Source organism: Coregonus lavaretus, assembly GCF_964263955.1.
Source record: "Coregonus lavaretus genome assembly, contig: HAP1_SCAFFOLD_1196, whole genome shotgun sequence".
Classification (NCBI taxonomy): domain Eukaryota; kingdom Metazoa; phylum Chordata; class Actinopteri; order Salmoniformes; family Salmonidae; genus Coregonus; species Coregonus lavaretus.
The window spans coordinates 25001-52500 of NW_028161551.1; the positions used below are offsets into that span (position 1 = coordinate 25001).

General features: G+C 51.2%; 1 protein-coding gene across 1 annotated transcript in view; it reads right to left on the bottom strand.

The window, feature by feature from the left end:
* LOC311120434 (bone morphogenetic protein receptor type-2-like) overlaps positions 1–27500 on the bottom strand; it is a gene marked incomplete at its 3' end in the record, with an annotated part of 73937 nt that overhangs the window by 20812 nt on the left and 25625 nt on the right. Inside the window, exons 2-3 of the mRNA XM_084195029.1 lie at positions 26922–27107; positions 23245–23424 (exon numbers count right to left, since the gene is read on the bottom strand). Coding sequence (XP_084051155.1) covers positions 23245–23424; positions 26922–27107 — 366 coding nt within the window. The remainder of the gene's footprint in view (positions 1–23244; positions 23425–26921; positions 27108–27500) is intronic.

The following is a 27500-nucleotide window of genomic DNA, read 5'->3' on the forward strand; positions in this document are numbered from 1 at the left end:
GAATGTGTGTGTGTTGTCAGAATGTGTGTGTTGTCAGTGTTTGTGTGTTGTAAGACTGTGTGTTGTCAGAATGTGTGTGTGTTGTCAGAATGTGTGTGTGTTGTCAGAATGTGTGTGTGTTGTCAGTGTGTGTGTTGTCAGAATGTGTGTGTGTGGTCAGTGTGTGTGTTGTCAGATTGTGTGTGTGTGGTCAGTGTGTGTGTTGTCAGAATGTGTGTGTGTTGTCAGAATGTGTGTGTGTTGTCAGTGTGTTTTAATTACACCTTGTGGCGGTGCAGGAGTCTGGCCCCTGACAGTGAACTCACTGACCCTGCTCCCTGTGACATCATCTGACCCTGCTCCCTGTGACATCATCTGACCCTGCTCCCTGTGACATCATCTGACCCTGCTCCCTGTGACATCATCTGACCCTGCTCCCTGTGACATCATCTGACCCTGCTCCCTGTGACATCATCTGACCCTGCTCCCTATGACATCATCTGACCCTGCTCCCTGTGACATCATCTGATCCTTCTCCCTGTGACATCATCTGACCCTTCTCCCTGTGACATCATCTGACCCTGCTCCCTGTGACATCATCTGACCCTGCTCCCTGTGACATCATCTGACCCTGCTCCCTGTGACATCATCTGACCCTGCTCCCTGTGACATCATCTGACCCTGCTCCCTGTGACATCATTACTGCTTTCTGAGGTCGGTTCCTTTCCATTATAAAAAATTAATCATCGTTTTCCATTTCGGTTTCGATTATTTTTTTAAATATTAAATGCACTATGTGGGTTAAATGCTGTAACAACAGAGAATAAAACAATTAATAAAAGACCCATGATGGAAGTGACTTCCCATTAAAGCTTATCACTTATTAACCATCATTTATTCACATGACTTTAATTAAATATTTCAGTTGTTGTGTATATTCCATTTATTGGATGACTTTATTAAGTCATTCCACGTCATCATCTCCATAAAGCTGCTGTCTGACAAAAATCACTATTTTAGTTTCACTGAACAAAAATATCAACGCAACATGCAACAATCTCTAAGATTTTACTGAGTTACAATTCATATAAGAAAATCAGTCAATTGAAATAAATTCATTAGGCCCTAACGAACACTTCTAAATATATATAAAGGCTATAATTCCTACCGCCAGCGGGCAAGCGGAGTTTGCCGTTCAAGATGTGGTTTTCATCTCTGGTGCGTAGCCCCCACTCATATGACCGTTATAAGCCCTTGGCATGCAGCTTTTGCATATCTGGCGTTTAGCCTCCACTCAGAGGACAGCTATAAACCCTCGGCAAGCCATCAAGCCATGAGTTAATTTGAAAGACAATAGCAAGGAATTTCTCTAATCTCAAATTGGACCTGCCACCTTCCAGCGGACCACCGCCAGCCAGAGGCTGCAAACTGTTTTTGTTGTTTCTATAAATACCTTACATTTGTTGTAATTGTAATTTGTTTCGATTTATTTGCCAATTTAAAAACACAATACAACCACACATGGACATAAAATCATCACATGCATTTAAAATCATCGAGGATGACACAAAAAGTGATAACGCCTCACCCACTTGAAGAAAAGTGTTGATTAAATCAAAATAAAATAAACTGTTTAAATAAAATATAATTGTATTTGCCACATGCTTCTCAAACAACAGGTGTAGACTAACAGAGTGGGCAGAGAGAAAAACAACAGAGAGATGTAATCCAACGACTATAAATACACAAGGAGTAACAATCGCTGTCATTGACAGTGAAATTGTCTATGGTCATGAAACCAATTCCAATCCAACGTTGCAACGTCAATAATTGACATTGCAAGTCTTTCAATGAAGCCTGCATTGCTAAACTGTTGGAATCCCATAGCCATTTCATTGGGAGGATGTTAGCCTTTTGAACTGTGACCAATAACAGTGGAGAGAACTTCATATTAGCATAGCCACTTTTTCCCCTCCTTTGCCAAAGTAATGTTATTTGCATGAAGGTTTTTGATCCAGGCTCCGGTCTGTGGTTCATACGGCAGGACCAGTAGGTGGTGGCACCTCTTACACCACAGAAGAAGAAGCTGAAAAGCCCAAGTTCAACACAGAATCGCATTAGTGGAAACCAAGACTGTTCTCAGGGCAGGCCTGCTTGTAGCTAGAGATTTTTGAATCGCGTCAGGGACAATTTTAGCATTTTAGTTAAGCCTAACCCTAACCCTTTTCCTAACCTTAACCTAATTCTCCTAACCTGCCACGTTAATTCTCCTAACCTGCTGCGTAAGTTCTCCTAATATGCTACGAAAAGTCACTTCTGCTAGTCAAAACCGGCTGATCTGCCCTGAGAGCAGTCTGAGCATCCACTAATGCGATTCAGCAACTTCAACAGGAAATTACCATTCTCAGCTAGTAGCAAGAAGAATGGTGATTGCGAATTTTGGAAGGAAAACGCCACAGGCTTTTGGAACTAAAGAACAGTTTAATTGTTTGTGTGTATCACCACCGAACGTTTTGAAATACACAACAAATAATACCCCAGCGGCACTCATTCAGTCAATATAGATTAGCGCACCAGCTAACGTTAGCTAGCCTGGATTTGAAATCATGGAGAGAGTGGATTAGACAATCGACTTCCTCAGCTAGCTAGCTACATTTTTAAACCAACATGTTGACCATTTTTCTCGTTCTTAGTTATCATCCGTTCATGCATCAGATTGGAATGCAAAGTTTGTTTGCTCAAGTGAGTAACGTTACTGCTTTCCTTCATTTGTGTGCCATTTTACCTGTGTAACTTAAAACGAGGACAATAAAACTTGCTAGCTAGCATAGTTAACGTTACTTCGCTAGCTAGCTAACGTTAGCTGGCTTGCTAACATCAACGAGCTAACTAGCTAAAAACATGAACTTGGTTGTTGCTAGCCGCTAACTAAATGACTTTGACTATCTGTTCTTTCTTCCACAGTATTTACTTACATTTACATTTTAGTCATTTAGCAGACGCTCTTATCCAGAGCGACTTACAGGAGCAATTAGGGTTAAGTGCCTTGCTCAAGGGCACATCGACAGATTTTTCACCTAGTCTGCTCGGGGATTAGAATCAGCGACCTTTCTGTTACTGGCACAACGCTCTTAACCACTAAGCTACCTGCCGCCCTGTTAAGAGCTCCTCTCCTCTATTCCAACGCTCTTAACCACTAAGCCACCTGCCGCCCTGTTAAGAGCTCCTCTCCTCTATTCCAACGCTCTTAACCACTAAGCCACCTGCCGCCCTGTTAAGAGCTCCTCTCCTCTATTCCAACGCTCTTAACCACTAAGCTACCTGCCGCCCTGTTAAGAGCTCCTCTCCTCTATTCCAACGCTCTTAACCACTAAGCTACCTGCCGCCCTGTTAAGAGCTCCTCTCCTCTATTCCAACGCTCTTAACCACTAAGCTACCTGCCGCCCTGTTAAGAGCTCCTCTCCTCTATTCCAACGCTCTTAACCACTAAGCTACCTGCCGCCCTGTTAAGAGCTCCTCTCCTCTATTCCAACGCTCTTAACCACTAAGCTACCTGCCGCCCTGTTAAGAGCTCCTCTCCTCTATTCCAACGCTCTTAACCACTAAGCTACCTGCCGCCCTGTTAAGAGCTCCTCTCCTCTATTCCAACGCTCTTAACCACTAAGCTACCTGCCGCCCTGTTAAGAGCTCCTCTCCTCTATTCCAACGGTCTTAACCACTAAGCCACCTGCCGCCCTGTTAAGAGCTCCTCTCCTCTATTCCAACGCTCTTAACCACTAAGCCACCTGCCGCCCTGTTAAGAGCTCCTCTCCTCTATTCCAACGCTCTTAACCACTAAGCTACCTGCCGCCCTGTTAAGAGCTCCTCTCCTCTATTCCAACGCCCTTAACCACTAAGCTACCTGCCGCCCTGTTAAGAGCTCCTCTCCTCTATTCCAACGCCCTTAACCACTAAGCCACCTGCCGCCCTGTTAAGAGCTCCTCTCCTCTATTCCAACGGTCTTAACCACTAAGCTACCTGCCGCCCTGTTAAGAGCTCCTCTCCTCTATTCCAACGCTCTTAACCACTAAGCTACCTGCCGCCCTGTTAAGAGCTCCTCTCCTCTATTCCAACGGTCTTAACCACTAAGCCACCTGCCGCCCTGTTAAGAGCTCCTCTCCTCTATTCCAACGCTCTTAACCACTAAGCCACCTGCCGCCCTGTTAAGAGCTCCTCTCCTCTATTCCAACGCTCTTAACCACTAAGCCACCTGCCGCCCTGTTAAGAGCTCCTCTCCTCTATTCCAACGCTCTTAACCACTAAGCCACCTGCCGCCCTGTTAAGAGCTCCTCTCCTCTATTCCAACGGTCTTAACCACTAAGCTACCTGCCGCCCTGTTAAGAGCTCCTCTCCTCTATTCCAACGCTCTTAACCACTAAGCTACCTGCCGCCCTGTTAAGAGCTCCTCTCCTCTATTCCAACGCTCTTAACCACTAAGCCACCTGCCGCCCTGTTAAGAGCTCCTCTCCTCTATTCCAACGGTCTTAACCACTAAGCCACCTGCCGCCCTGTTAAGAGCTCCTCTCCTCTATTCCAACGCTCTTAACCACTAAGCCACCTGCCGCCCTGTTAAGAGCTCCTCTCCTCTATTCCAACGCTCTTAACCACTAAGCCACCTGCCGCCCTGTTAAGAGCTCCTCTCCTCTATTCCAACGGTCTTAACCACTAAGCCACCTGCCGCCCTGTTAAGAGCTCCTCTCCTCTATTCCAACGGTCTTAACCACTAAGCCACCTGCCGCCCTGTTAAGAGCTCCTCTCCTCTATTCCAACGGTCTTAACCACTAAGCCACCTGCCGCCCTGTTAAGAGCTCCTCTCCTCTATTCCAACGCTCTTAACCACTAAGCTACCTGCCGCCCTGTTAAGAGCTCCTCTCCTCTATTCCAACGCTCTTAACCACTAAGCTACCTGCCGCCCTGTTAAGAGCTCCTCTCCTCTATTCCAACGCTCTTAACCACTAAGCCACCTGCCGCCCTGTTAAGAGCTCCTCTCCTCTATTCCAACGCTCTTAACCACTAAGCTACCTGCCGCCCTGTTAAGAGCTCCTCTCCTCTATTCCAACGGTCTTAACCACTAAGCTACCTGCCGCCCTGTTAAGAGCTCCTCTCCTCTATTCCAACGGTCTTACCCACTAAGCCACCTGCCGCCCTGTTAAGAGCTCCTCTCCTCTATTCCAACGGTCTTAACCACTAAGCTACCTGCCGCCCTGTTAAGAGCTCCTCTCCTCTATTCCAACGCTCTTAACCACTAAGCCACCTGCCGCCCTGTTAAGAGCTCCCCTCCTCTATTCCAACGGTCTTAACCACTAAGCTACCTGCCGCCCTGTTAAGAGCTCCTCTCCTCTATTCCAACGCTCTTAACCACTAAGCTACCTGCCGCCCTGTTAAGAGCTCCTCTCCTCTATTCCAACGCTCTTAACCACTAAGCTACCTGCCGCCCTGTTAAGAGCTCCTCTCCTCTATTCCAACGCTCTTAACCACTAAGCCACCTGCCGCCCTGTTAAGAGCTCCTCTCCTCTATTCCAACGCTCTTAACCACTAAGCTACCTGCCGCCCTGTTAAGAGCTCCTCTCCTCTATTCCAACGGTCTTAACCACTAAGCCACCTGCCGCCCTGTTAAGAGCTCCTCTCCTCTATTCCAACGGTCTTACCCACTAAGCTACCTGCCGCCCTGTTAAGAGCTCCACTCCTCTATTCCAACGCTCTTAACCACTAAGCTACCTGCCGCCCTGTTAAGAGCTCCTCTCCTCTATTCCAACGGTCTTACCCACTAAGCTACCTGCCGCCCTGTTAAGAGCTCCTCTCCTCTATTCCAACGGTCTTAACCACTAAGCTACCTGCCGCCCTGTTAAGAGCTCCTCTCCTCTATTCCAACGGTCTTAACCACTAAGCTACCTGCCGCCCTGTTAAGAGCTCCTCTCCTCTATTCCAACGGTCTTAACCACTAAGCCACCTGCCGCCCTGTTAAGAGCTCCTCTCCTCTATTCCAACGGTCTTACCCACTAAGCCACCTGCCGCCCTGTTAAGAGCTCCTCTCCTCTATTCCAACGCTCTTAACCACTAAGCCACCTGCCGCCCTGTTAAGAGCTCCTCTCCTCTATTCCAACGCTCTTAACCACTAAGCCACCTGCCGCCCTGTTAAGAGCTCCTCTCCTCTATTCCAACGCTCTTAACCACTAAGCCACCTGCCGCCCTGTTAAGAGCTCCTCTCCTCTATTCCAACGCTCTTAACCACTAAGCTACCTGCCGCCCTGTTAAGAGCTCCTCTCCTCTATTCCAACGCTCTTAACCACTAAGCCACCTGCCGCCCTGTTAAGAGCTCCTCTCCTCTATTCCAACGCTCTTAACCACTAAGCCACCTGCCGCCCTGTTAAGAGCTCCTCTCCTCTATTCCAACGCTCTTAACCACTAAGCCACCTGCCGCCCTGTTAAGAGCTCCTCTCCTCTATTCCAACGCTCTTAACCACTAAGCTACCTGCCGCCCTGTTAAGAGCTCCTCTCCTCTATTCCAACGCTCTTAACCACTAAGCTACCTGCCGCCCTGTTAAGAGCTCCTCTCCTCTATTCCAACGCTCTTAACCACTAAGCCACCTGCCGCCCTGTTAAGAGCTCCTCTCCTCTATTCCAACGCTCTTAACCACTAAGCCACCTGCCGCCCTGTTAAGAGCTCCTCTCCTCTATTCCAACGCTCTTAACCACTAAGCCACCTGCCGCCCTGTTAAGAGCTCCTCTCCTCTATTCCAACGCTCTTAACCACTAAGCCACCTGCCGCCCTGTTAAGAGCTCCTCTCCTCTATTCCAACGCTCTTAACCACTAAGCTACCTGCCGCCCTGTTAAGAGCTCCTCTCCTCTATTCCAACGCTCTTAACCACTAAGCTACCTGCCGCCCTGTTAAGAGCTCCTCTCCTCTATTCCAACGGTCTTACCCACTAAGCCACCTGCCGCCCTGTTAAGAGCTCCTCTCCTCTATTCCAACGGTCTTACCCACTAAGCCACCTGCCGCCCTGTTAAGAGCTCCTCTCCTCTATTCCAACGGTCTTACCCACTAAGCCACCTGCCGCCCTGTTAAGAGCTCCTCTCCTCTATTCCAACGGTCTTACCCACTAAGCTACCTGCCGCCCTGTTAAGAGCTCCTCTCCTCTATTCCAACGCTCTTAACCACTAAGCTACCTGCCGCCCTGTTAAGAGCTCCTCTCCTCTATTCCAACGCTCTTAACCACTAAGCTACCTGCCGCCCTGTTAAGAGCTCCTCTCCTCTATTCCAACGCTCTTAACCACTAAGCTACCTGCCGCCCTGTTAAGAGCTCCTCTCCTCTATTCCAACGCTCTTAACCACTAAGCTACCTGCCGCCCTGTTAAGAGCTCCTCTCCTCTATTCCAACGCTCTTAACCACTAAGCCACCTGCCGCCCTGTTAAGAGCTCCTCTCCTCTATTCCAACGCTCTTAACCACTAAGCTACCTGCCGCCCTGTTAAGAGCTCCTCTCCTCTATTCCAACGCTCTTAACCACTAAGCTACCTGCCGCCCTGTTAAGAGCTCCTCTCCTCTATTCCAACGCTCTTAACCACTAAGCTACCTGCCGCCCTGTTAAGAGCTCCTCTCCTCTATTCCAACGGTCTTACCCACTAAGCCACCTGCCGCCCTGTTAAGAGCTCCTCTCCTCTATTCCAACGCTCTTAACCACTAAGCTACCTGCCGCCCTGTTAAGAGCTCCTCTCCTCTATTCCAACGCTCTTAACCACTAAGCCACCTGCCGCCCTGTTAAGAGCTCCTCTCCTCTATTCCAACGGTCTTAACCACTAAGCTACCTGCCGCCCTGTTAAGAGCTCCTCTCCTCTATTCCAACGCTCTTAACCACTAAGCCACCTGCCGCCCCGTTAAGAGCTCCTCTCCTCTATTCCAACGCTCTTACCCACTAAGCCACCTGCCGCCCTGTTAAGAGCTCCTCTCCTCTATTCCAACGCTCTTAACCACTAAGCTACCTGCCGCCCTGTTAAGAGCTCCTCTCCTCTATTCCAACGCTCTTAACCACTAAGCCACCTGCCGCCCTGTTAAGAGCTCCTCTCCTCTATTCCAACGCTCTTAACCACTAAGCCACCTGCCGCCCTGTTAAGAGCTCCTCTCCTCTATTCCAACGGTCTTAACCACTAAGCCACCTGCCGCCCTGTTAAGAGCTCCTCTCCTCTATTCCAACGGTCTTAACCACTAAGCCACCTGCCGCCCTGTTAAGAGCTCCTCTCCTCTATTCCAACGCTCTTAACCACTAAGCCACCTGCCGCCCTGTTAAGAGCTCCTCTCCTCTATTCCAACGCTCTTAACCACTAAGCCACCTGCCGCCCTGTTAAGAGCTCCTCTCCTCTATTCCAACGCTCTTAACCACTAAGCTACCTGCCGCCCTGTTAAGAGCTCCTCTCCTCTATTCCAACGGTCTTAACCACTAAGCCACCTGCCGCCCTGTTAAGAGCTCCTCTCCTCTATTCCAACGGTCTTAACCACTAAGCTACCTGCCGCCCTGTTAAGAGCTCCTCTCCTCTATTCCAACGCTCTTACCCACTAAGCCACCTGCCGCCCTGTTAAGAGCTCCTCTCCTCTATTCCAACGCTCTTAACCACTAAGCTACCTGCCGCCCTGTTAAGAGCTCCTCTCCTCTATTCCAACGCTCTTAACCACTAAGCTACCTGCCGCCCTGTTAAGAGCTCCTCTCCTCTATTCCAACGGTCTTAACCACTAAGCCACCTGCCGCCCTGTTAAGAGCTCCTCTCCTCTATTCCAACGGTCTTAACCACTAAGCCACCTGCCGCCCTGTTAAGAGCTCCTCTCCTCTATTCCAACGGTCTTAACCACTAAGCTACCTGCCGCCCTGTTAAGAGCTCCTCTCCTCTATTCCAACGCTCTTAACCACTAAGCTACCTGCCGCCCTGTTAAGAGCTCCTCTCCTCTATTCCAACGCTCTTAACCACTAAGCCACCTGCCGCCCTGTTAAGAGCTCCTCTCCTCTATTCCAACGCTCTTAACCACTAAGCCACCTGCCGCCCTGTTAAGAGCTCCTCTCCTCTATTCCAACGGTCTTAACCACTAAGCCACCTGCCGCCCTGTTAAGAGCTCCTCTCCTCTATTCCAACGGTCTTAACCACTAAGCCACCTGCCGCCCTGTTAAGAGCTCCTCTCCTCTATTCCAACGCTCTTAACCACTAAGCCACCTGCCGCCCTGTTAAGACCTCCTCTCCTCTATTCCAACGCTCTTACCCACTAAGCCACCTGCCGCCCTGTTAAGAGCTCCTCTCCTCTATTCCAACGCTCTTAACCACTAAGCTACCTGCCGCCCTGTTAAGAGCTCCTCTCCTCTATTCCAACGCTCTTAACCACTAAGCTACCTGCCGCCCTGTTAAGAGCTCCTCTCCCCTTAACCACTAAGCCACCTGCCGCCCTGTTAAGAGCTCCTCTCCCCTTAACCACTAAGCCACCTGCCGCCCTGTTAAGAGCTCCTCTCCCCTTAACCACTAAGCCACCTGCCGCCCTGTTAAGAGCTCCTCTCCCCTTAACCACTAAGCTACCTGCCGCCCTGTTAAGAGCTCCTCTCCTCTTAACCACTAAGCTACCTGCCGCCCTGTTAAGAGCTCCTCTCCTCTTAACCACTAAGCTACCTGCCGCCCTGTTAAGAGCTCCTCTCCCCTTAACCACTAAGCCACCTGCCGCCCTGTTAAGAGCTCCTCTCCCCCTAACCCTAACCCTGCCGCCCTGTTAAGAGCTCCTCTCCCCCTAACCCTAACCCTGCCGCCCTGTTAAGAGCTCCTCTCCTCTATTCCAACGCTCTTAACCACTAAGCCACCTGCCGCCCTGTTAAGAGCTCCTCTCCTCTATTCCAACGCTCTTAACCACTAAGCCACCTGCCGCCCTGTTAAGAGCTCCTCTCCCCCTAACCCTAACCCTAACCCTAACCCTGCCGCCCCGTTAAGAGCTCCTCTCCCCCTAACCCTAACCCTGCCGCCCTGTTAAGAGCTCCTCTCCCCCTAACCCTAACCCTGCCGCCCTGTTAAGAGCTCCTCTCCCCCTAACCCTAACCACTAAGCTACCTGCCGCCCTGTTAAGAGCTCCTCTCCCCCTAACCCTAACCCTGCCGCCCCGTTTCATTTCAATGTAACGTTATTGTTTCAAACAGTCAGACACTACAACGATGCCAAGTTTGGGCCGCAGACATGAAGGTAAGAACATACCAACTTAAATGTAAATACTTATTGGGAATATCTGCCCTGTTGTCTTTAGACTGTCACAGTAAATATAAGGGGGTGGAGGAGGGAAATATGTTAACATAGCATGTCATTTCTAATACTTCTCTTGGTGTCTGGCTGTAATGTGTGCCAAGGACCTGAAGGTGACATTGTGGCGGATGCCACCTTGTATTCTGTCAAACCGTCTTCCCCATGGCCTCAACCTGGACTGGGGCAGGGGATAAGGCCCATGTCCACAACCTGGACTGGGGCAGGGGGGATGCTACCTCGCATTCTGTCAAACCGTCTTCCCCATGACCACAACCTGGACTGGGGCAGGGGGGATGCTACCTCGCATTCTGTCAAACCGTCTTCCCCATGGCCTCAACCTGGACTGGGGCAGGGGGGATGCTACCTCGCATTCTGTCAAACCGTCTTCCCCATGGCCACAACCTGGACTTTATGGATGAACCAGACTTGTGGAGGTCTACAAAATATTTTCTGAGGTCTTGGCTGATTTATTTTCATTTTCCCATGATGTCAAGCAAAGAGGCACTGAGTTTGAAGGTAGGCCTTGAAATACATCCACCAATTGACTAAAATGATGTTAATTAGCCTATCAGAAGCTTCTAAAGCCATGACATCATTTTCTGGAATTTTCCAAGATGTTTAAAGGCACAGTCAACTTAGTGTATGTAAACTTCTGACCCACTGGAATTGTGATACAGTGAATTATAAGTGAAATAATGATGTCCTAACCGACTTGCCAAAACTATAGTTTGTTAACAAGAAATGTGTGGAGTGGTTGAAAAACAAGTTTTAATGACTCCAACCTAAGTGTATGTAAACTTCCGACTTCAACTGTATGTGTCATATGCATAGAGACTCACAAAGTGGCTGGACTGTAGTGGGGTTGGGTTAGGGGTCAGGGTTAAAGGTTATGTGACTTACATAGTGGCTGGGCTGTAGTGGGGTTGGGTTAGGGGTCAGGGTTAAAGGTTATGTAACTTACATAGTGGCTGGGCTGTAGTGGGGTTGGGTTAGGGGTCAGGGTTAAAGGTTATGTGACTTACATAGTGGCTGGGCTGTAGTGGGGTTGGGTTAGGGGTCAGGGTTAAAGGTTATGTGACTTACATAGTGGCTGGGCTGTAGTGGGGTTGGATTAGGGGTCAGGGTTAAAGGTTATGTGACTTACATAGTGGCTGGGCTGTAGTGGGGTTGGGTTAGGGGTCAGGGTTAAAGGTTATGTGACTTACATAGTGGCTGGGCTGTAGTGGGGTTGGGTTAGGGGTCAGGGTTAAAGGTTATGTGACTTACATAGTGGCTGGGCTGTAGTGGGGTTGGGTTAGGGGTCAGGGTTAAAGGTTATGTGACTTACATAGTGGCTGGGCTGTAGTGGGGTTGGGTTAGGGGTCAGGGTTAAAGGTTATGTGACTTACATAGTGGCTGGGCTGTAGTGGGGTTGGGTTAGGGGTCAGGGTTAAAGGTTATGTGACTTAAATAGTGGCTGGGCTGTAGTGGGGTTGGGTTAGGGGTCAGGGTTAAAGGTTATGTGACTTACATAGTGGCTGGGCTGTAGTGGGGTTGGGTTAGGGGTCAGGGTTAAAGGTTATGTGACTTACATAGTGGCTGGGCTGTAGTGGGGTTGGGTTAGGGGTCAGGGTTAAAGGTTATGTGACTTACATAGTGGCTGGGCTGTAGTGGGGTTGGGTTAGGGGTCAGGGTTAAAGGTTATGTGACTTACATAGTGGCTGGGCTGTAGTGGGGTTGGGTTAGGGGTCAGGGTTAAAGGTTATGTGACTTACATAGTGGCTGGGCTGTAGTGGGGTTGGGTTAGGGGTCAGGGTTAAAGGTTATGTGACTTACATAGTGGCTGGGCTGTAGTGGGGTTGGGTTAGGGGTCAGGGTTAAAGGTTATGTGACTTACATAGTGGCTGGGCTGTAGTGGGGTTGGGTTAGGGGTCAGGGTTAAAGGTTATGTGACTTACATAGTGGCTAGGTGGTAGACGGGCTGGGCAGGGGAAAGGGTTAGGGTCAGAGGTTAGGGTCAGAGGTTAACTTACATAGTGGCTGGGCTGTAGTGGGACTGGGCAGGGGAAAGGGTTAGGGTCAGAGGTTAGGGTCAGAGGTTAACTTACATAGTGGCTGGGCTGTAGTGGGACTGGGCAGGGGGGAAGGGTCAGAGGTTAGGGTCAGAGGTTAGGGTCAGAGGTTAACTTACATAGTGGCTGGGCAGGGGAAAGGGTTAGGGTCAGAGGTTAGGGTCAGAGGTTAACTTACATAGTGGCTGGGATGTAGTGGGACTGGGCAGGGGAAAGGGTTAGGGTCAGAGGTTAGGGTCAGAGGTTAACTTACATAGTGGCTGGGCTGTAGTGGGACTGGGCAGGGGAAAGGGTTAGGGTCAGAGGTTAGGGTCAGAGGTTAACTTACATAGTGGCTGGGCTGTAGTGGGACTGGGCAGGGGAAAGGGTTAGGGTCAGAGGTTAGGGTCAGAGGTTAACTTACATAGTGGCTGGGCTGTAGTGGGACTGGGCAGGGGAAAGGGTTAGGGTCAGAGGTTAGGGTCAGAGGTTAACTTACATAGTGGCTGGGCTGTAGTGGGACTGGGCAGGGGAAAGGGTTAGGGTCAGAGGTTAGGGTCAGAGGTTAACTTACATAGTGGCTGGGCTGTAGTGGGACTGGGCAGGGGAAAGGGTTAGGGTCAGAGGTTAGGGTCAGAGGTTAACTTACATAGTGGCTGGGCTGTAGTGGGACTGGGCAGGGGAAAGGGTTAGGGTCAGAGGTTAGGGTCAGAGGTTAACTTACATAGTGGCTGGGCTGTAGTGGGACTGGGCAGGGGAAAGGGTTAGGGTCAGAGGTTAACTTACATAGTGGCTGGGCTGTAGTGGGACTGGGCAGGGGAAAGGGTTAGGGTCAGAGGTTAGGGTCAGAGGTTAACTTACATAGTGGCTGGGCTGTAGTGGGACTGGGCAGGGGAAAGGGTTAGGGTCAGAGGTTAGGGTCAGAGGTTAACTTACATAGTGGCTGGGCTGTAGTGGGACTGGGCAGGGGAAAGGGTTAGGGTCAGAGGTTAGGGTCAGAGGTTAACTTACATAGTGGCTGGGCTGTAGTGGGACTGGGCAGGGGAAAGGGTTAGGGTCAGAGGTTAACTTACATAGTGGCTGGGCTGTAGTGGGACTGGGCAGGGGAAAGGGTTAGGGTCAGAGGTTAGGGTCAGAGGTTAACTTACATAGTGGCTGGGCTGTAGTGGGACTGGGCAGGGGAAAGGGTTAGGGTCAGAGGTTAGGGTCAGAGGTTAACTTACATAGTGGCTGGGCTGTAGTGGGACTGGGCAGGGGAAAGGGTTAGGGTCAGAGGTTAACTTACATAGTGGCTGGGCTGTAGTGGGACTGGGCAGGGGAAAGGGTTAGGGTCAGAGGTTAACTTACATAGTGGCTGGGCTGTAGTGGGACTGGGCAGGGGAAAGGGTTAGGGTCAGAGGTTAGGGTCAGAGGTTAACTTACATAGTGGCTGGGCTGTAGTGGGACTGGGCAGGGGAAAGGGTTAGGGTCAGAGGTTAGGGTCAGAGGTTAACTTACATAGTGGCTGGGCTGTAGTGGGACTGGGCAGGGGAAAGGGTTAGGGTCAGAGGTTAGGGTCAGAGGTTAACTTACATAGTGGCTGGGCTGTAGTGGGACTGGGCAGGGGAAAGGGTTAGGATCAGAGGTTAGGGTCAGAGGTTAACTTACATAGTGGCTGGGCTGTAGTGGGACTGGGCAGGGGAAAGGGTTAGGGTCAGAGGTTAACTTACATAGTGGCTGGGCTGTAGTGGGACTGGGCAGGGGAAAGGGTTAGGGTCAGAGGTTAACTTACATAGTGGCTGGGCTGTAGTGGGACTGGGCAGGGGAAAGGGTTAGGGTCAGAGGTTAACTTACATAGTGGCTGGGCTGTAGTGGGACTGGGCAGGGGAAAGGGTTAGGGTCAGAGGTTAACTTACATAGTGGCTGGGCTGTAGTGGGACTGGGCAGGGGGAAGGGTTAGGGTCAGAGGTTAGGGTCAGAGGTTAACTTACATAGTGGCTGGGCTGTAGTGGGACTGGGCAGGGGAAAGGGTTAGGGTCAGAGGTTAACTTACATAGTGGCTGGGCTGTAGTGGGACTGGGCAGGGGAAAGGGTTAGGGTCAGAGGTTAGGGTCAGAGGTTAACTTACATAGTGGCTGGGCTGTAGTGGGACTGGGCAGGGGAAAGGGGGTTAGGGTCAGAGGTTAACTTACATAGTGGCTGGGCTGTAGTGGGACTGGGCAGGGGAAGGGTTAGGGTCAGAGGTTAGGGTCAGAGGTTAACTTACATAGTGGCTGGGCTGTAGTGGGACTGGGCAGGGGAAAGGGTTAGGGTCAGAGGTTAGGGTCAGAGGTTAACTTACATAGTGGCTGGGCTGTAGTGGGACTGGGCAGGGGGAAAGGGTTAGGGTCAGAGGTTAACTTACATAGTGGCTGGGCTGTAGTGGGACTGGGCAGGGGAAAGGGTTAGGGTCAGAGGTTAGGGTCAGAGGTTAACTTACATAGTGGCTGGGCTGTAGTGGGACTGGGCAGGGGAAAGGGTTAGGGTCAGAGGTTAGGGTCAGAGGTTAACTTACATAGTGGCTGGGCTGTAGTGGGACTGGGCAGGGGAAAGGGTTAGGGTCAGAGGTTAGGGTCAGAGGTTAACTTACATAGTGGCTGGGCTGTAGTGGGACTGGGCAGGGGGAAAGGGGTTAGGGTCAGAGGTTAACTTACATAGTGGCTGGGCTGTAGTGGGACTGGGCAGGGGAAAGGGTTAGGGTCAGAGGTTAGGGTCAGAGGTTAACTTACATAGTGGCTGGGCTGTAGTGGGACTGGGCAGGGGAAAGGGTTAGGGTCAGAGGTTAGGGTCAGAGGTTAACTTACATAGTGGCTGGGCTGTAGTGGGACTGGGCAGGGGAAAGGGTTAGGGTCAGAGGTTAGGGTCAGAGGTTAACTTACATAGTGGCTGGGCTGTAGTGGGACTGGCAGGGGAAAGGGTTAGGGTCAGAGGTTAGGGTCAGAGGTTAACTTACATAGTGGCTGGGCTGTAGTGGGACTGGCAGGGGAAAGGGTTAGGGTCAGAGGTTAACTTACATAGTGGCTGGGCTGTAGTGGGACTGGGCAGGGGAAAGGGTTAGGGTCAGAGGTTAGGGTCAGAGGTTAACTTACATAGTGGCTGGGCTGTAGTGGGACTGGGCAGGGGGAAGGGTTAGGGTCAGAGGTTAGGGTCAGAGGTTAACTTACATAGTGGCTGGGCTGTAGTGGGACTGGGCAGGGGAAAGGGTTAGGGTCAGAGGTTAACTTACATAGTGGCTGGGCTGTAGTGGGACTGGGCAGGGGAAAGGGTTAGGGTCAGAGGTTAGGGTCAGAGGTTAACTTACATAGTGGCTGGGCTGTAGTGGGACTGGGCAGGGGGAAGGGTTAGGGTCAGAGGTTAGGGTCAGAGGTTAACTTACATAGTGGCTGGGCTGTAGTGGGACTGGGCAGGGGAAAGGGTTAGGGTCAGAGGTTAGGGTCAGAGGTTAACTTACATAGTGGCTGGGCTGTAGTGGGACTGGGCAGGGGAAAGGGTTAGGGTCAGAGGTTAGGGTCAGAGGTTAACTTACATAGTGGCTGGGCTGTAGTGGGACTGGGCAGGGGAAAGGGTTAGGGTCAGAGGTTAGGGTCAGAGGTTAACTTACATAGTGGCTGGGCTGTAGTGGGACTGGGCAGGGGAAAGGGTTAGGGTCAGAGGTTAGGGTCAGAGGTTAACTTACATAGTGGCTGGGCTGTAGTGGACTGGGCAGCGGAAAGGGTTAGGGTCAGAGGTTAGGGTCAGAGGTTAACTTACATAGTGGCTGGGCTGTAGTGGGACTGGGCAGGGGAAAGGGTTAGGGTCAGAGGTTAGGGTCAGAGGTTAACTTACATAGTGGCTGGGCTGTAGTGGGACTGGGCAGGGGAAAGGGTTAGGGTCAGAGGTTAGGGTCAGAGGTTAACTTACATAGTGGCTGGGCTGTAGTGGGACTGGGCAGGGGAAAGGGTTAGGGATCAGAGGTTAGGGTCAGAGGTTAACTTACATAGTGGCTGGGCTGTAGTGGGACTGGGCAGGGGAAAGGGTTAGGGTCAGAGGTTAGGGTCAGAGGTTAACTTACATAGTGGCTGGGCTGTAGTGGGACTGGGCAGGGGAAAGGGTTAGGGTCAGACGTTAGGGTCAGAGGTTAACTTACATAGTGGCTGGGCTGTAGTGGGACTGGGCAGGGGAAAGGGTTAGGGTCAGAGGTAGGGTCAGAGGTTAACTTACATAGTGGCTGGGCTGTAGTGGGACTGGGCAGGGGAAAGGGTTAGGGTCAGAGGTTAGGGTCAGAGGTTAACTTACATAGTGGCTGGGCTGTAGTGGGACTGGGCAGGGGGAAGGGTTAGGGTCAGAGGTTAGGGTCAGAGGTTAACTTACATAGTGGCTGGGCTGTAGTGGGACTGGGCAGGGGAAAGGGTTAGGGTCAGAGGTTAACTTACATAGTGGCTGGGCTGTAGTGGGACTGGGCAGGGGAAAGGGTTAGGGTCAGAGGTTAACTTACATAGTGGCTGGGCTGTAGTGGGACTGGGCAGGGGAAAGGGTTAGGGTCAGAGGTTAGGGTCAGAGGTTAACTTACATAGTGGCTGGGCTGTAGTGGGACTGGGCAGGGGAAAGGGTTAGGGTCAGAGGTTAGGGTCAGAGGTTAACTTACATAGTGGCTGGGCTGTAGTGGGACTGGGCAGGGGAAAGGGTTAGGATCAGAGGTTAGGGTCAGAGGTTAACTTACATAGTGGCTGGGCTGTAGTGGGACTGGGCAGGGGAAAGGGTTAGGGTCAGAGGTTAGGGTCAGAGGTTAACTTACATAGTGGCTGGGCTGTAGTGGGACTGGCAGGGGAAAGGGTTAGGGTCAGACGTTAGGGTCAGAGGTTAACTTACATAGTGGCTGGGCTGTAGTGGGACTGGGCAGGGGAAAGGGTTAGGGTCAGAGGTTAGGGTCAGAGGTTAACTTACATAGTGGCTGGGCTGTAGTGGGACTGGGCAGGGAAAGGGTTAGGGTCAGAGGTTAGGGTCAGAGGTTAACTTACATAGTGGCTGGGCTGTAGTGGGACTGGGCAGGGGGAAGGGTTAGGGTCAGAGGTTAGGGTCAGAGGTTAACTTACATAGTGGCTGGGCTGTAGTGGGACTGGGCAGGGGAAAGGGTTAGGGTCAGAGGTTAACTTACATAGTGGCTGGGCTGTAGTGGGACTGGGCAGGGGAAAGGGTTAGGGTCAGAGGTTAACTTACATAGTGGCTGGGGCTGTAGTGGGACTGGGCAGGGAAAGGGTTAGGGTCAGAGGTTAACTTACATAGTGGCTGGGCTGTAGTGGGACTGGGCAGGGAAAGGGTTAGGGTCAGAGGTTAACTTACATAGTGGCTGGGCTGTAGTGGGACTGGGCAGGGGAAAGGGTTAGGGGCAGAGGTTAGGGTCAGAGGTTAACTTACATAGTGGCTGGGCTGTAGTGGGACTGGGCAGGGGAAAGGGTTAGGGTCAGAGGTTAGGGTCAGAGGTTAACTTACATAGTGGCTGGGCTGTAGTGGGACTGGGCAGGGGAAAGGGTTAGGGTCAGAGGTTAGGGTCAGAGGTTAACTTACATAGTGGCTGGGCTGTAGTGGGACTGGGCAGGGGAAAGGGTTAGGGTCAGAGGTTAGGGTCAGAGGTTAACTTACATAGTGGCTGGGCTGTAGTGGGACTGGGCAGGGGAAAGGGTTAGGGTCAGAGGTTAGGGTCAGAGGTTAACTTACATAGTGGCTGGGCTGTAGTGGGACTGGGCAGGGGAAAGGGTTAGGGTCAGAGGTTAGGGTCAGAGGTTAACTTACATAGTGGCTGGGCTGTAGTGGGACTGGGCAGGGGAAAGGGTTAGGGTCAGAGGTTAGGGTCAGAGGTTAACTTACATAGTGGCTGGGCTGTAGTGGGACTGGGCAGGGGAAAGGTTAGGGTCAGAGGTTAGGGTCAGAGGTTAACTTACATAGTGGCTGGGCTGTAGTGGGACTGGGCAGGGGAAAGGGTTAGGGTCAGAGGTTAGGGTCAGAGGTTAACTTACATAGTGGCTGGGCTGTAGTGGGACTGGGCAGGGGGAAGGGTTAGGGTCAGAGGTTAGGGTCAGAGGTTAACTTACATAGTGGCTGGGCTGTAGTGGGACTGGGCAGGGGAAAGGGTTAGGGTCAGAGGTTAGGGTCAGAGGTTAACTTACATAGTGGCTGGGCTGTAGTGGGACTGGGCAGGGGAAAGGGTTAGGGTCAGAGGTTAACTTACATAGTGGCTGGGCTGTAGTGGGACTGGGCAGGGGAAAGGGTTAGGGTCAGAGGTTAACTTACATAGTGGCTGGGCTGTAGTGGGACTGGGCAGGGGAAAGGGTTAGGGTCAGAGGTTAGGGTCAGAGGTTAACTTACATAGTGGCTGGGCTGTAGTGGGACTGGGCAGGGGAAAGGGTTAGGGTCAGAGGTTAGGGTCAGAGGTTAACTTACATAGTGGCTGGGCTGTAGTGGGACTGGGCAGGGGAAAGGGTTAGGTCAGAGGTTAGGGTCAGAGGTTAACTTACATAGTGGCTGGGCTTGTAGTGGGACTGGGCAGGGGAAAGGGTTAGGGTCAGAGGTTAGGGTCAGAGGTTAACTTACATAGTGGCTGGGCTGTAGTGGGACTGGGCAGGGGAAAGGGTTAGGGTCAGAGGTTAGGGTCAGAGGTTAACTTACATAGTGGCTGGGCTGTAGTGGGACTGGGCAGGGGAAGGGTCAGAGGTTAGGGTCAGAGGTTAACTTACATAGTGGCTGGGCTGTAGTGGGACTGGGCAGGGGAAAGGGTTAGGGTCAGAGGTTAGGGTCAGAGGTTAACTTACATAGTGGCTGGGCTGTAGTGGGACTGGGCAGGGGAAAGGGTTAGGGTCAGAGGTTAGGGTCAGAGGTTAACTTACATAGTGGCTGGGCTGTAGTGGGACTGGGCAGGGGAAAGGGTTAGGGTCAGAGGTTAGGGTCAGAGGTTAACTTACATAGTGGCTGGGCTGTAGTGGGACTGGGCAGGGGAAAGGGTTAGGGTCAGAGGTTAGGGTCAGAGGTTAACTTACATAGTGGCTGGGCTGTAGTGGGACTGGGCAGGGGAAAGGGTCAGAGGTTAGGGTCAGAGGTTAACTTACATAGTGGCTGGGCTGTAGTGGGACTGGGCAGGGGAAAGGGTTAGGGTCAGAGGTTAACTTACATAGTGGCTGGGCTGTAGTGGGACTGGGCAGGGGAAAGGGTTAGGGTCAGAGGTTAGGGTCAGAGGTTAACTTACATAGTGGCTGGGCTGTAGTGGGACTGGGCAGGGGGGGAAGGGTCAGAGGTTAGGGTCAGAGGTTAACTTACATAGTGGCTGGGCTGTAGTGGGACTGGGCAGGGGAAAGGGTTAGGGTCAGAGGTTAGGGTCAGAGGTTAACTTACATAGTGGCTGGGCTGTAGTGGGACTGGGCAGGGGAAAGGGTTAGGGTCAGAGGTTAGGGTCAGAGGTTAACTTACATAGTGGCTGGGCTGTAGTGGGACTGGGCAGGGGAAAGGGTTAGGGTCAGAGGTTAGGGTCAGAGGTTAACTTACATAGTGGCTGGGCTGTAGTGGGACTGGGCAGGGGAAAGGGTTAGGGTCAGAGGTTAACTTACATAGTGGCTGGGCTGTAGTGGGACTGGGCAGGGGAAAGGGTTAGGGTCAGAGGTTAGGGTCAGAGGTTAACTTACATAGTGGCTGGGCTGTAGTGGGACTGGGCAGGGGGAAGGGTTAGGGTCAGAGGTTAGGGTCAGAGGTTAACTTACATAGTGGCTGGGCTGTAGTGGGACTGGGCAGGGGAAAGGGTTAGGGTCAGAGGTTAACTTACATAGTGGCTGGGCTGTAGTGGGACTGGGCAGGGGAAAGGGTTAGGGTCAGAGGTTAGGGTCAGAGGTTAACTTACATAGTGGCTGGGTTGTAGTGGGACTGGGCAGGGGAAAGGGTCAGAGGTTAGGGTCAGAGGTTAACTTACATAGTGGCTGGGCTGTAGTGGGACTGGGCAGGGGGGAAGGGTCAGAGGTTAGGGTCAGAGGTTAACTTACATAGTGGCTGGGCTGTAGTGGGACTGGGTAGGGGAAAGGGTTAGGGTCAGAGGTTAGGGTCAGAGGTTAACTTACATAGTGGCTGGGCTGTAGTGGGACTGGGCAGGGGAAAGGGTTAGGGTCAGAGGTTAACTTACATAGTGGCTGGGCTGTAGTGGGACTGGGCAGGGGGAAGGGTTAGGGTCAGAGGTTAGGGTCAGAGGTTAACTTACATAGTGGCTGGGCTGTAGTGGGACTGGGCAGGGGAAAGGGTCAGAGGTTAGGGTCAGAGGTTAACTTACATAGTGGCTGGGCTGTAGTGGGACTGGGCAGGGGAAAGGGTTAGGGTCAGAGGTTAGGGTCAGAGGTTAACTTACATAGTGGCTGGGCTGTAGTGGGACTGGGCAGGGGAAAGGGTCAGAGGTTAGGGTCAGAGGTTAACTTACATAGTGGCTGGGCTGTAGTGGGACTGGGCAGGGGAAGGGTCAGAGGTTAGGGTCAGAGGTTAACTTACATAGTGGCTGGGCTGTAGTGGGACTGGGCAGGGGAAAGGGTTAGGGTCAGAGGTTAGGGTCAGAGGTTAACTTACATAGTGGCTGGGCTGTAGTGGGACTGGGCAGGGGAAAGGGTTAGGGTCAGAGGTTAGGGTCAGAGGTTAACTTACATAGTGGCTGGGCTGTAGTGGGACTGGGCAGGGGAAAGGGTTAGGGTCAGAGGTTAGGGTCAGAGGTTAACTTACATAGTGGCTGGGCTGTAGTGGGACTGGGCAGGGGAAAGGGTTAGGGTCAGAGGTTAGGGTCAGAGGTTAACTTACATAGTGGCTGGGCTGTAGTGGGACTGGGCAGGGGAAAGGGTCAGAGGTTAGGGTCAGAGGTTAACTTACATAGTGGCTGGGCTGTAGTGGGACTGGGCAGGGGAAAGGGTTAGGGTCAGAGGTTAACTTACATAGTGGCTGGGCTGTAGTGGGACTGGGCAGGGGAAAGGGTTAGGGTCAGAGGTTAGGGTCAGAGGTTAACTTACATAGTGGCTGGGCTGTAGTGGGACTGGGCAGGGGGGAAGGGTCAGAGGTTAGGGTCAGAGGTTAACTTACATAGTGGCTGGGCTGTAGTGGGACTGGGCAGGGGAAAGGGTTAGGGTCAGAGGTTAGGGTCAGAGGTTAACTTACATAGTGGCTGGGCTGTAGTGGGACTGGGCAGGGGAAAGGGTTAGGGTCAGAGGTTAACTTACATAGTGGCTGGGCTGTAGTGGGACTGGGCAGGGGAAAGGGTTAGGGTCAGAGGTTAGGGTCAGAGGTTAACTTACATAGTGGCTGGGCTGTAGTGGGACTGGGCAGGGGGAAGGGTTAGGGTCAGAGGTTAGGGTCAGAGGTTAACTTACATAGTGGCTGGGCTGTAGTGGGACTGGGCAGGGGAAAGGGTTAGGGTCAGAGGTTAACTTACATAGTGGCTGGGCTGTAGTGGGACTGGGCAGGGGAAAGGGTTAGGGTCAGAGGTTAGGGTCAGAGGTTAACTTACATAGTGGCTGGGTTGTAGTGGGACTGGGCAGGGGAAAGGGTCAGAGGTTAGGGTCAGAGGTTAACTTACATAGTGGCTGGGCTGTAGTGGGACTGGGCAGGGGGGAAGGGTCAGAGGTTAGGGTCAGAGGTTAACTTACATAGTGGCTGGGCTGTAGTGGGACTGGGCAGGGGAAAGGGTTAGGGTCAGAGGTTAGGGTCAGAGGTTAACTTACATAGTGGCTGGGCTGTAGTGGGACTGGGCAGGGGAAAGGGTTAGGGTCAGAGGTTAACTTACATAGTGGCTGGGCTGTAGTGGGACTGGGCAGGGGGAAGGGTTAGGGTCAGAGGTTAGGGTCAGAGGTTAACTTACATAGTGGCTGGGCTGTAGTGGGACTGGGCAGGGGAAAGGGTCAGAGGTTAGGGTCAGAGGTTAACTTACATAGTGGCTGGGCTGTAGTGGGACTGGGCAGGGGAAAGGGTTAGGGTCAGAGGTTAGGGTCAGAGGTTAACTTACATAGTGGCTGGGCTGTAGTGGGACTGGGCAGGGGAAAGGGTCAGAGGTTAGGGTCAGAGGTTAACTTACATAGTGGCTGGGCTGTAGTGGGACTGGGCAGGGGGGAAGGGTCAGAGGTTAGGGTCAGAGGTTAACTTACATAGTGGCTGGGCTGTAGTGGGACTGGGCAGGGGAAAGGGTTAGGGTCAGAGGTTAGGGTCAGAGGTTAACTTACATAGTGGCTGGGCTGTAGTGGGACTGGGCAGGGGAAAGGGTTAGGGTCAGAGGTTAACTTACATAGTGGCTGGGCTGTAGTGGGACTGGGCAGGGGGAAGGGTTAGGGTCAGAGGTTAGGGTCAGAGGTTAACTTACATAGTGGCTGGGCTGTAGTGGGACTGGGCAGGGGAAAGGGTTAGGGTCAGAGGTTAACTTACATAGTGGCTGGGCTGTAGTGGGACTGGGCAGGGGAAAGGGTTAGGGTCAGAGGTTAGGGTCAGAGGTTAACTTACATAGTGGCTGGGCTGTAGTGGGACTGGGCAGGGGAAAGGGTTAGGGTCAGAGGTTAGGGTCAGAGGTTAACTTACATAGTGGCTGGGCTGTAGTGGGACTGGGCAGGGGGGAAGGGTCAGAGGTTAGGGTCAGAGGTTAACTTACATAGTGGCTGGGCTGTAGTGGGACTGGGCAGGGGAAAGGGTTAGGGTCAGAGGTTAGGGTCAGAGGTTAACTTACATAGTGGCTGGGCTGTAGTGGGACTGGGCAGGGGAAAGGGTTAGGGTCAGAGGTTAGGGTCAGAGGTTAACTTACATAGTGGCTGGGCTGTAGTGGGACTGGGCAGGGGAAAGGGTTAGGGTCAGAGGTTAGGGTCAGAGGTTAACTTACATAGTGGCTGGGCTGTAGTGGGACTGGGCAGGGGAAAGGGTTAGGGTCAGAGGTTAGGGTCAGAGGTTAACTTACATAGTGGCTGGGCTGTAGTGGGACTGGGCAGGGGGAAGTCCTCGGTGAAGTTGACGTTACACATGTCAGTACTACAGCAGCAGAAGTGATACGTCCCATTCTGGATCTGAGGAGGCAGGTTGGTTACCAGGCAACGGTCGTCCCGACACTCCTGCTGGTCGCCAAGGTGAGTCCAACAACCTGGAGGTGACAGGAGGGAGGAGGATGAAAGAGGAAGACCTTGCTGATCCAGCAGACAGATGTCCTGGGGAGTGGATTCATATAGAAATAATAACCCCTGGTAAACACATGGGGACACTCCCAATGGGCCGTCTGGTATTGGGATGCAATCATTTCCATGGTAATGTAGAATATTCATTCAAATGATGCTAACTGATGTGGCTCATGCAACGGAATGGATTTTTTTGTCATGTCAGCTGAGTTGACTCAACAAATCACAGCACAGATTGAAGGGTACACTTCTTGATTTAGGGTTAGGAGCTAGGGTTAGTTTTAGGGTTAGGAGCTAGGGTTAGTTTTAGGGTTAGGAGCTGGGGTTAGGGTTAGTTTTAGGGTTAGGAGCTAGGGTTAGTTTTAGGGTTGGGAGCTAGGGTTAGTTTTAGGGTTAGGAGCTAGGGTTAGTTTTAGGGTTAGGAGCTAGGGTTAGGAGCTAGGGTTAGTTTTAGGGTTAGGAGCTAGGGTTAGTTTTAGGGTTAGGAGCTAGGGTTAGTTTTAGGGTTAGGAGCTAGGGTTAGTTTTAGGGTTAGGAGCTAGGGTTAGTTTTAGGGTTAGGAGCTAGGGTTAGTTTTAGGGTTAGGAGCTGGGGTTAGTTTTAGGGTTAGGAGCTAGGGTTAGTTTTAGGGTTAGGAGCTAGGGTTAGGGTTAGGGTTAGGAGCTAGGGTTAGTTTTAGGGTTAGGAGCTAGGGTCAGTTTTAGGGTTAGCAGCTAGGGTTAGTTTTAGGGTTAGGAGCTAGGGTTAGGAGCTAGGGTTAGGAGCTAGGGTTAGTTTTAGGGTTAGGAGCTGGGGTTAGTTTTAGGGTTAGGAGCTAGGGTTAGATTTAGGGTTAGGAGCTAGGGTTAGTTTTAGGGTTAGGAGCTAGGGTCAGTTTTAGGGTTAGGAGCTAGGGTTAGTTTTAGGGTTAGGAGCTAGGGTTAGTTTTAGGGTTAGGAGCTGGGGTTAGTTTTAGGGTTAGGAGCTAGGGTTAGTTTTAGGGTTAGGAGCTGGGGTTAGTTTTAGGGTTAGGAGCTAGGGTTAGATTTAGGGTTAGGAGCTAGGGTTAGGAGCTAGGGTTAGTTTTAGGGTTAGGAGCTAGGGTTAGTTTTAGGGTTAGGAGCTAGGGTTAGTTTTAGGGTTAGGAGCTAGGGTTAGTTTTAGGGTTAGGAGCTAGGGTTAGTTTTAGGGTTAGGAGCTAGGGTTAGGAGCTAGGGTTAGGAGCTAGGGTTAGTTTTAGGGTTAGGAGCTAGGGTTAGTTTTAGGGTTAGGAGCTAGGGTTAGTTTTAGGGTTAGGAGCTAGGGTTAGTTTTAGGGTTAGGAGCTAGGGTCAGTTTTAGGGTTAGCAGCTAGGGTTAGTTTTAGGGTTAGGAGCTAGGGTTAGTTTTAGGGTTAGGAGCTAGGGTTAGTTTTAGGGTTAGGAGCTAGGGTTAGTTTTAGGGTTAGGAGCTAGGGTTAGGAGCTAGGGTTAGTTTTAGGGTTAGGAGCTAGGGTTAGTTTTAGGGTTAGGAGCTAGGGTTAGTTTTAGGGTTAGGAGCTGGGGTTAGTTTTAGGGTTAGGAGCTAGGGTTAGGAGCTAGGGTTAGTTTTAGGGTTAGGAGCTGGGGTTAGTTTTAGGGTTAGTTTTAGGGTTAGTTTTAGGGTTAGGAGCTAGGGTTAGTTTTAGGGTTAGGAGCTAGGGTTAGTTTTAGGGTTAGGAGCTAGGGTTAGTTTTAGGGTTAGGAGCTAGGGTTAGTTTTAGGGTTAGGAGCTAGGGTTAGTTTTAGGGTTAGGAGCTAGGGTTAGTTTTAGGGTTAGGAGCTAGGGTTAGTTTTAGGGTTAGGAGCTAGGGTTAGTTTTAGGGTTAGGAGCTAGGGTCAGTTTTAGGGTTAGCAGCTAGGGTTAGTTTTAGGGTTAGGAGCTGGGGTTAGTTTTAGGGTTAGTTTTAGGGTTAGTTTTAGGGTTAGGAGCTAGGGTCAGTTTTAGGGTTAGAAGCTAGGGTTAGTTTTAGGGTTAGGAGCTAGGGTTAGTTTTAGGGTTAGGAGCTAGGGTTAGTTTTAGGGTTAGGAGCTAGGGTTAGTTTTAGGGTTAGGAGCTGGGGTTAGTTTTAGGGTTAGTTTTAGGGTTAGTTTTAGGGTTAGGAGCTAGGGTTAGTTTTAGGGTTAGGAGCTAGGGTTAGTTTTAGGGTTAGGAGCTAGGGTTAGTTTTAGGGTTAGGAGCTAGGGTTAGTTTTAGGGTTAGGAGCTAGGGTTAGTTTTAGGGTTAGGAGCTAGGGTTAGTTTTAGGGTTAGGAGCTAGGGTTAGTTTTAGGGTTAGGAGCTAGGGTTAGTTTTAGGGTTAGGAGCTAGGGTTAGTTTTAGGGTTAGGAGCTAGGGTTAGTTTTAGGGTTAGGAGCTGGGGTTAGTTTTAGGGTTAGGAGCTAGGGTTAGTTTTAGGGTTAGGAGCTAGAGTTAGTTTTAGGGTTAGGAGCTAGGGTTAGTTTTAGGGTTAGTTTTAGGGTTAGTTTTAGGGTTAGGAGCTAGGGTTAGTTTTAGGGTTAGGAGCTAGGGTTAGTTTTAGGGTTAGGAGCTAGGGTTAGGGTTAGGAGCTAGGGTTAGTTTTAGGGTTAGGAGCTAGGGTTAGTTTTAGGGTTAGTTTTAGGGTTAGGAGCTAGGGTTAGTTTTAGGGTTAGGAGCTAGGGTTAGTTTTAGGGTTAGGAGCTAGGGTTAGTTTTAGGGTTAGGAGCTAGGGTTAGTTTTAGGGTTAGTTTTAGGGTTAGTTTTAGGGTTAGGAGCTAGGGTTAGTTTTAGGGTTAGGAGCTAGGGTTAGTTTTAGGGTTAGTTTTAGGGTTAGTTTTAGGGTTAGGAGCTAGGGTTAGTTTTAGGGTTAGGAGCTAGGGTTAGTTTTAGGGTTAGGAGCTAGGGTTAGGGTTAGGAGCTAGGGTTAGTTTTAGGGTTAGGAGCTAGGGTTAGTTTTAGGGTTAGGAGCTAGGGTTAGGAGCTAGGGTTAGTTTTAGGGTTAGGAGCTAGGGTTAGTTTTAGGGTTAGGAGCTAGGGTTAGTTTTAGGGTTAGGAGCTAGGGTTAGGGTTAGGAGCTAGGGTTAGTTTTAGGGTTAGGAGCTAGGGTTAGTTTTAGGGTTAGGAGCTAGGGTTAGTTTTAGGGTTAGAAGCTAGGGTTAGTTTTAGGGTTAGGAGCTAGGGTTAGTTTTAGGGTTAGGAGCTAGGGTTAGATTTAGGGTTAGGAGCTAGGGTTAGATTTAGGGTTAGGAGCTAGGGTTAGATTTAGGGTTAGGAGCTAGGGTTAGTTTTAGGGTTGGGAGCTAGGGTTAGTTTTAGGGTTAGGAGCTAGGGTTAGTTTTAGGGTTAGGAGCTAGGGTTAGTTTTATGGTTAGGAGCTAGGGTTAGATTTAGGGTTAGGAGCTAGGGTTAGTTTTATGGTTAGGAGCTAGGGTTAGGTTTTGGGGTTAAGGACTGAATTGTGTGTCCCCACAAGGTTAGTTGTACAAGACTGTGTGTGTGTGGTACTGTCACCTTGTTTGACCAGCCTGATGTCTCCAGGAGGACTCTTCTCCCAGAGGCCGAAGCAGTGTGATCCTTTAGAACAGCGGATAGTAGTGTTCTCTGGGGAAACCCGTCCCTCTCCCACCGCCACACGCTCCATCTCCCACTGTTGCTGCTGGTCAGTGAAGGCACATTCCCTCTCCTCCTGCTGGTCAGCTGAGGGAGAGGAAGGATGGGGGTTCATTTTCATTGGATCAGATAGAGATGGCTCTCAAGAAACACATGACAGTACTCAATCATCCCCCTCCCCCTACCTCCCCCCTACCACCAACCCCTCTCCCCTCTTCTCTAATCAGACCACTACAGCATCCCCCTCCCCCTACCACCAACCCCTCTCCCCTCTTCTCTAATCAGACCACTACAGCATCCCCCTCCCCCCTACCTCCCCCCTACCACCAACCCCTCTCTTCTCTTCTCTAATCAGACCACTACAGCATCCCCCTCCCCCCTACCACCAACCCCTCTCCCCTCTTCTCTAATCAGACCACTACAGCATCCCCCTCCCCCCTACCTCCCCCCTACCACCAACCCCTCTCCCCTCTTCTCTAA